General features: G+C 37.2%; 1 protein-coding gene and 1 pseudogene across 1 annotated transcript; one reads left to right on the top strand and one right to left on the bottom strand.

Annotated features, from left to right (window-relative positions):
* The first annotated feature begins 1,290 nt into the window (after positions 1 to 1,290).
* Positions 1,291 to 2,235, top strand: OR5P94 (olfactory receptor family 5 subfamily P member 94). Its single transcript, NM_001391459.1, has one exon. The coding sequence runs from the start codon at positions 1,291 to 1,293 to the stop codon at positions 2,233 to 2,235; it is 945 nt and encodes a 314-aa protein (NP_001378388.1).
* OR10AB10P (olfactory receptor family 10 subfamily AB member 10, pseudogene) lies at positions 7,705 to 8,582 on the bottom strand (annotated as a pseudogene).

Here is an 8,875-nt window from a genome sequence, read left to right as displayed (position 1 = left end):
TGTTAGTAATTATCTTGTGGAAAGACTTCCTTTGTTTATTGTTCTGAATACTTTCACTTACAGGCCACAAGATACTTTGGACAAAGTTGAGACTATAAACTCAGAAAACTTGGAGATGAGGTTTAATGTGGCCACCTGCTGGGTGAACCTGTGTAAACTTAACTTTTTAGGCTGGTATTTATTCAAACAGCTGTATATTATGTTGAAACTAATATTATTTCATTTTGTAATAGCCCAATTAGAAAACATTGTTACATTAGGAAGTGATTTGATGTATTTGAATAAATGTACTTTAATTATATCCGAGATCTTAAACATATGAAATTTTGCATAGTAATTAGATTGATATTTCAAACTACTTGGCAAAAAATATTTTTGTTGCAAATATTAAAAATTTATAATAAATTTATAATTGCTGACTTCATTTATAACCTAAATTTGAAACTCCTTTCTATTTCTCCTTTGTCCCATTAGGGAAATTTTTTTCTCCTTTTAAAAAATGATCTTGATTTTCCAATAGAAATTGTGAACTTTGTGGTTAACTAGGCACTTATTTTATACGTAGCTGTCAGAAACTAGAATGGGTAATTTATTATCTACCCATTTCCAAGAAACTTGACTTCATCACAAGTAGTATTTAATTTCATTTATAGAAAATTACTAAAGGAGTGGAGCGAATTTAAATTGCTTGAGATTCACATCTTGATCCCACCATTTGCTAGTGTAAATTTAGATAAATTAGTCAACATTGTCAGTTTCTTCATCTATAAATAAAATTAATGTACTTAGAATTATTTCATGTAAATTAAAATAGAACTCTAAATATAAAGCTCTTCATTTTATATCCTTTACATCCTTCATCGTCCATATCCTTTTGTAAGCATAAAATAAGCTAGTTATTACTCAAGTCTCCATTACATAATAATACATTTGTATACTTTTATCTTTTGTGTTGTAAATATCATTCCTGCTTGCTATTCTCATAATGCTTATGTTTTTTCATGTTTAGTTTTAAAGCAAATTTAAGTATGTTTTATAAATATATAAAGGGGAAAGATATACATTATTTGAAGCATGTTTTTGGCTAAAAACAATTTTTAAAATATACAAGATTAATTACACAAAAATATATGAACTCTAGACTCTGAAGTAAAAAAAAGTCCAAACTTAGCTCGGATGATTTGTTTAAATAATGTCTATGTGTATTAATGAAATGAAACCATTAAATTTACAACTTCTTTAATATGATCTTACATCACAGGTTCATTTGGGTAGCAGCTACGTTGTGTCATGGATGCACTGGGGGATAGAAACCGCACTGAAGTGACAGGGTTCATTTTATTGGGCTTAACTGACGATCCAATCCTTCGAGTCATTCTCTTCATGATCATCCTGTGTATCTACCTGGTGACCATATCTGGCAATCTCAGCACGATCATTCTTATCAGAATCTCTTCTCAGCTCCATCATCCTATGTATTTTTTTCTGAGCCACTTGGCTTTGGCTGACATAGGCTATTCATCTTCTGTCACACCCAATATGCTTATAAACTTCCTGGTGGAGAAAAATACCATCTCCTATTTTGGATGTGCCACCCAACTTGGTTCTGTTGCTTTCTTTGGGGCAACTGAATGCTTCCTTCTGGCTGCCATGGCATATGATCGCTTTATGGCAATCTGCAGCCCATTGCTGTATGCCACCAAAATGTCCACACAAGTCTGTGTTCAATTGCTTGTATTGGCTTACATAGGTGGCTTCTACAATGCTTTCTCTTTTACTATTTGTGTCTATTGTTTACTCTTCTGTGGACCAAATCGAGTCAATCATTTTTTCTGTGATTTTACCCCTTTAGTTGAACTCTCCTGTTCTGATATGAGTATCCCCGCAGTTGTCCCCTCTTATATGGTTGGCTTTATCATTGTGGTCACAGTGTTTGTCATAGCTGTTTCCTACATCTACATCCTCATCACCATCCTGAAGATGTGCTCCACTGAGGGACGCCGAAAGGCCTTCTCCACCTGTGCCTCACACCTCACAGCTGTCACTCTGTACTATGGGACCATCACATTCATTTATGTGCTGCCCAAGTCTTACTACACAACTGACCAGAACAAAGTAGTGTCCGTGTTCTACATGGTGGTGATCCCTATGTTGAACCCCCTCATCTACAGCCTCAGGAACAATGAGATTAAGGGGGCTCTGAAGAGAGAGCTTGCTAGAAAAATATTTTCTTAGTGAAGCCTGTTATTTTGTAGGGTTTGATATCATAATATCCCATAAATACAATAATAAAAGAAAATTGAATGTCTGTGGTCTATCAGTCCATACGTTATTTCATTAGCCAGTGTGGAGCTTTTTAGTAAATAGAGGGTAAGGATTTTCTGATATCAAATTGTAAATCAGAGGGCTATAGTGAGTAAAATTTAATAAAATTACAGTAAGTTTATAATTAGTAACACGCTATTTAACATAAAACACTTAATCGTCTAAAAATCATTTTAAAATTTTATTCATGTATTTTAAAAGTTGTTCTCTGCTGTAAGTTAAGGTTACTGTACCACCAAACCTTTAAGACTGTGTTCAGATTTAACTTCAGTGTATCCTGAAATAAGCATGATAATTACAGTTATAACTGAGTATATTCTGAGAGGAAATGACCAAGTGGAGCCAAGTAGTAAAATGACCGAGGACATTCTTCTTGTGGTAAGGTTATCTTCTGGTGATGGGCATTTTGGACCCAATATGCTGTCGTGTTCCTAGTCTCTGGCTCCCCATGAGAGACCTCATGAAAGAACAGGATGAGATGCCCCTGACCAATCTGTGAATTCTGTGTCAGATCAAAACACGTGACTTCTCTGTAGGAATGAGCAGGATTCCTGAGCTTCTCAGGGACTGAGTGGAAGAAACGCTTGGAGTTACTTCTTCATGGTCAGACTCAGATCTTGTTAAAGAAGTCTGAGGTAACTGGATTGTGTTTACTCTGTGAAGCTTAATTTATCTGTGTCCTGATGACCACCATTACTTGCTGTTTTAGACAAAAATATTTTTGCCTATTGTGTCTCAAGAAAAAATCACCTAAACCTAAAGTAATTATTTCCTTCCACTGCCAACTCCAACTTGCTCCCCTCCAATGTTCTGTATCTCAGTAAGAGGCACCATCTTCAAACAATTTACTGACTTAGAAACCTGAGAGAAATTTCTTCCTTTTTCCCCCTGTATATGCCTACTTTCAATGACAAAGTCTTGTACATTCTGAGTCCAATATTTATCTCCTATTTCTCTTCATTTTCATTGTAAGTCCTTCTATTTCAAGCTACCAACTCATACATTTAGTTTACATTAGTATTCCTACAATAGTTAATTTTATCTGTCAAATTGGCTGGGGAATGGTGACCAGCTGTTAGGTTTAACACCAATTTAGATGTTGTTGTGAAGGTATATTTTAGATGTGATTAACATTTAAAGCAGTAGACATTGTGTAAAGCAGATTACCCTCCATAATGTGGGTGGCCGTCTTCCAATCAGTTGAAAAACTTGAGAGAAAAACACTGAGGTGCTCTGAAAAATGAGATTCTCTCTCCTGACTGAGTTTGGACTCAAGTCTGCAACATCAGCTCTTACTGGAATTTCCAGTCTCCTGGAATGCCCTGTGGATTTTGGAATTGCTAGCATCCACTATCATGTGAGCAAATAAAACTATTCTGTTTCTCTGGAGAATCCTGACTAATAGAACCCTAACAAGTTTTCCTCTTCCCTCTCTTACTTTCTTCCAATTCATTCTCTGTACACCAAACATGGCAGTAAATCTCAATAGATTAGTTCTTTTGTTAATGTAACACAAATATCTCAGGAAAAAGGCAACACTTCTTAACATGGCTTGTAAAGTCCTGAATATTGCCCATATTATTTCTCTATCTCTCCCCACTCTTCCCTCAATCTCCAACACCCAAATTCTAGGAATCAATCTTTGGTATTTTTTTTAAAAAATCCTTAACCACGTCCATATTCTTTGCTGCCTCAGGACCTTCTCATATGCAGTAACTCTACCTGAATGCAATTTTCCCCTCATCTGGATAATGCCTTTTTATGCTATAGGTACCAACCTAAATGTTGTTTCCCATCCTCTCAGAAGCCTTCTTGAAGCTTGAAACCAGATTAAGTACACCTATTATCCCACTTAGAACCCCATATATTTTCTTTGGAATATTCAGTGCGCTTGTACTTACAGAATCATTATTTGTTTTCTCCACAATGCTGGAAGCTTCATACAGACACTACAGCATCTTTCCCCTTTCCCCATGCATCTAATTTTCACAGTTCTTGGAACATAGTAAGCATAAATGCATATCTGACATGAATGAAAGAAAAATTAATAAATGAATGGATGATTAAATGAAGCTTTTGCTCTGGTATGAACTAATGACTGTGCTGCCTTTGAATCTAAACGTCAGCCTGATTCAAGTGATTGAATGTTTGTGTCAGATCCTGCTACAACTGGGACAGGCTTTTACACAAACCCATGTTCACCATAATTATGCCACTGCCTCAAAACCGTGTAACTCAGATTGACAGCTAGAATCAGCCTAGATTAGTAAAACTTTTGTAATCACTGTCAGCTGGGGAACACATATCTCCCTTATGCATTTCCATGGTTGTAGTGTTGGAAGATCTAGAAGCCAAATGTTAGTAATAGTAGCAATAGTAAGAGCATTAGCCATAGGGACTATAATATGAGATTGCTCACTGCCTTCTAGGAACTGTTCCCAGTGATCTACAGACATCACCCAATTAACCCTCAGAATAACCCTATAAAGTTTTAAAATTTCATTTGTATTTTACAGATGATGTAACTGAGGCACATAAAATTTAAGCAAAAGCTCAAGGTCACAAATATCCTCTTAATACTTTGACTTTTTGGGGGCATATACTCTCTGTGGAGGGTAATAGGGAGGGGTTGTTTGAGAATACTTCACCACAAGAGGACTTTAATTTGTCTCTGACACATTCTATTCCAGCCAACCCTTTCTATTTAAAGAAGGTATGAAGACTTCTACATCTAGATATATCAGGATAACTTGTATTACACTAAGTTTCTGGCAAAAAACAAGTAAGAAGGTAAATAAGTATCTTTAAATTTTTAAAGGCTTAGATTTCTGGTTCCACTGTAGATGAAGTAGCTCCATTCCTCTGGGTCTTCCTCATTACTATTAAAAACACACCTACAGTAACACAGCAAACAAGCACAGGAAAACTCTGAAAAGAGGAAGAAGAAGGCAGACTCCTAAGAACTTCAGAACCTGAGGAACCACATAGTGATGAATTCCTGATTTTCCTTATTGCTTCCATATATCCTGCACAGGGTGCTGCAGAAGCTTCCAACCCAGAAAAACCAAGAGATACAGACCAGAAGAGCTCTAATAAGAGCCTGTTTCTCTGAGCTAAAGAACTGGGGAAAAGACGGCCTTAACAGAACAGAAAACCTTTTGGCATACCTGCCCTACTCCCTAAAAATGCCAATGGAAAAATCGTACCTGCTTCCCACCCCCAGGTTTCAGTGGGGCCAAGAACAGAACTTTTCTTTATTCTGCCCACCCTCCAATTCTCCTGTCTGGGTAATATCACTGGGGTCCAGTGTGGAAATAAGCCTCCTCTGCCATCTGGCCGCAATGAGTCTTGAGGGAGTGTGAGGTGTAGCTAGATGGTACTCTGCCCCCCAGCTAACATTCCCACCTGCAACCTTTTGTAAGTGGACTGGTGGGGAACTAAGTGTCCACCTCTATCCTGCAACAACAATGCAGTGTGAACCAGCTCTCCACTTCCCCTTCCCATTGGAGAGAAGCAGCTCTCTGCAATGTCCTTCCCTAGTGGCATTGAGGCCCAACAATGAGCTGATCTTTCTTGGAGGATAGGAGGCATACAAGTCATGGTCACACTATCATTGGGAAGGAGACAACAGGGCAGAAGGGGGAGATGAACTTCCATCTCACTCATCTGCAAGGAGGCGGTGTGAGTCAGCACTCTCTTTTTGCCAGAGATTTGTCAATAGTGCTTAACAGGTAGCTGAACACGCACACTCACCTGCTGGTTGCAGCAACACCTCAATGGGGGAACTTCCTTCCAAAAAAAGATTGAATATGTTCCAGAGCCTCATAATATCCTAAATGTCTATGAAACAATCAAAAGTCACTTGTCATGCCAAGAATCAGAAAAATTACAACTTCAATGAGAAAAGACAGCATATAGCAACACCAAGAGGAATAGGATGTTGAAATTATCTGAGAAGGGTTTTAAAACAACCATCAAATAAATGCTTCAACAAGCTATCATTAAAATTTTTATACAAATGAAAAAATAGAAAATATCAGCATGAAGTAGAAGTTATAAAAAAAAGCCAAGTAAATATTCTAGAACTGAAAATACACTCACTGAAGTTAAAAAAAGAAAAATCTTAAAAGCCCCAGAGAGAAAGGAATCATTATTTATTCAAAAAAGCAATGTGAAATACAGCAAGTTTCTCATGAAACTATGAAGGCAAGAAAGAAATGGCACAATATTTTTCAAGAAATAAAGAATTTTAAAATGTAAATTCTATATCTGGCAAAATAGCCTTCAGGAATGAAGGAGAAACAAAGATATCTCCAATGAAGAAAAGCTAAGAGAATTTGTTCTCAACAATTATACCTTTAAGTAATGGCTAACGTAAATTCTCTGTTCAGAAAGTAAATAATGAAAAGAAAACTTGGAACTCCAGTATTTAAAAAATTATATAGAACACAGACTGAAAATTTTAAAAGGCAACATATGAGAACATGTGAGATTCAGGTAAAGCAGTGCTGAGGGAAATTTACAGCACTAAATCCTTACATTACTAAAGAAGAAAGGTCCTAAAATACTTAAAATAACCTTTAAGGTGAAGAATAAAGTGGGAGGAAGCAACTACTGATATTAAGGCTTGCTATATAGCTACAGTCATCAGGACAGTGTGATACGGGTGGAAGAACAGACACACGGATCAATGAAGCTGACTGAAGAACCCGGAGAAAGACCCACACAAGTATCCCTGACTTATTTTTTCAAAAGGAACAAAAACAATCCATTGAAAGAAGGAAGTCTTTTCAAAAATGGTGCCGGAGCAATTGGACATCCATAGAGGATGGAAAACCCTCAACATAAACCTCACATGTCATACGAGGATTAACTCAAAATAGATCATAGACTTAAATGTAAAATGTAGAACTACAAACTATAACTTTAGAAAACCATAAGAGAAAATATTCAAGATATAAGACTAATCAAAAAGTTCTGGGAATTTACACTAAAACTACAATCCATAAACAGAAAGTTTCATCCAACTATTGTGATGAAAATGCTGTGTTCCAAAACACGTTTTTATTCCTTTACTGCATGCATATCCGTGTATATACATAACACAGATATGTACATATGTGCAAGTACACATCCACACACACATATTAAAAATATTTTAAGACTGTGTTCTTTTTGTACTAGAAAAATAGTGATACCATGACAGATCAGGTAAGTAGATAGCATTTTAATTGCTTTGTACTCGAAGTGATGATTTTTATTGAAAGCACTCCACTTTATGCACTTTTATTTATTGACGTGATATAAATTTTTAGATGTTCAGCGTACTTTTATTTACTATCTTAGGGGTAAATCCATTTGCAGTGTCTCCCATCCTCTCTAGAGCTTCTGCATTTTTTTGTTTCTTAGACTTATACTCTGGGATTAAGCAGAGGTGTCAGCACTGTATATGTCACAGACACCAGCATTTCTTCATGGAATGAGTCACCGTCCTTGGGCCTAAAGTAAACAAAGCAAGCAAATCCATAGTGGATGCACACTACAGTGAGGTGAGAAGAGCAAGTTGAGAAGGCCTTATACTTCCCCTTTGCAGGAGGCGTCTTCAAAGCTATGGACCCAATGAAGACATAGGAAATCATAATTAAAATAAAGCTGCCACCAACCACAAAGGCAGAGAGCATAAAAATAGCCATTTCATGAAACAAAGCATAATCACAAACAAGGGATACCACAAGCGAGATGCTGCAGAAGAAGTGCTGGATGGTGTTGGAGTCACAGAAAGACAAGTTGGATAGTGATGGCAATGCACAGAAAAATGAGGAACCCAACCATCCAAGAGGCCAAAATCAGCTGAAAATTGATGTTATACCTCATTTGGATGGAAAAATGCAGTGAGTTGTGAATGTTAGTGTAAGAGTCATAGAAGACAGCAGCCATGTTGAAGCAGTTAGTGCCTTCTAAGCCTAAGGAGAAAAAAATCTGTGTGGCACACTTGGGAAGAGAATTGGCCTTGCTGTCTGATAGCAAGTCCACTAACAAGTGGGGGTACAAAATTCTAAAAAGGATAGGCCACAGAGGAAAAAGTATGTGGGGGTGTGAAGGTTGTGACTGAGCTTGATGGCTACCTTTATGGACATATTTGCAGTTAGGGTGGTCACTTGGGAGAAGAAAATCACCACAAAGAGGAGATTATGCAGGTCTGGGAAACCGGGAAAACTCTACAGAAGGAGTGTGCACACTGTGTTACGATTGCCCATCCTCCTGGTGTGCACAGCAAGTTTCTTTCAAAGTTCCAGAGATTCTTGAGGTTAAGACTCTGAGATGATTGTAAAAAGGTCCATATGCACTCATGTCACCTAGACTTTAATCAAGGGAACCTGGGAAGCTTCAGGCAAATCTTCGTGGGAGAGCCTCAGAAAGGGACGCTAAATGCACTTGACAGAAGTTAAAGTTCTGTAGTCAAGAGTGATGAGAAGGATTCTATTATGAGAATCTGCATAAATGACAGAGATGGGGCCCAAATATCTCTTGGATTCTACTCACAAAAGCA

This window comes from Equus caballus, chromosome 7 (genome assembly GCF_041296265.1).
Source record: "Equus caballus isolate H_3958 breed thoroughbred chromosome 7, TB-T2T, whole genome shotgun sequence".
In the NCBI taxonomy this organism is placed as follows: domain Eukaryota; kingdom Metazoa; phylum Chordata; class Mammalia; order Perissodactyla; family Equidae; genus Equus; species Equus caballus.
This window is presented reverse-complemented; position numbering and strand designations above follow the sequence as displayed.

Excerpts from the sequence above, each read along its gene's own strand:
- OR5P94 (NM_001391459.1), top strand. The coding sequence starts at position 1,291 with ATGGATGCACTGGGGGATAGAAACCGCACTGAAGTGACAGGGTTCATT.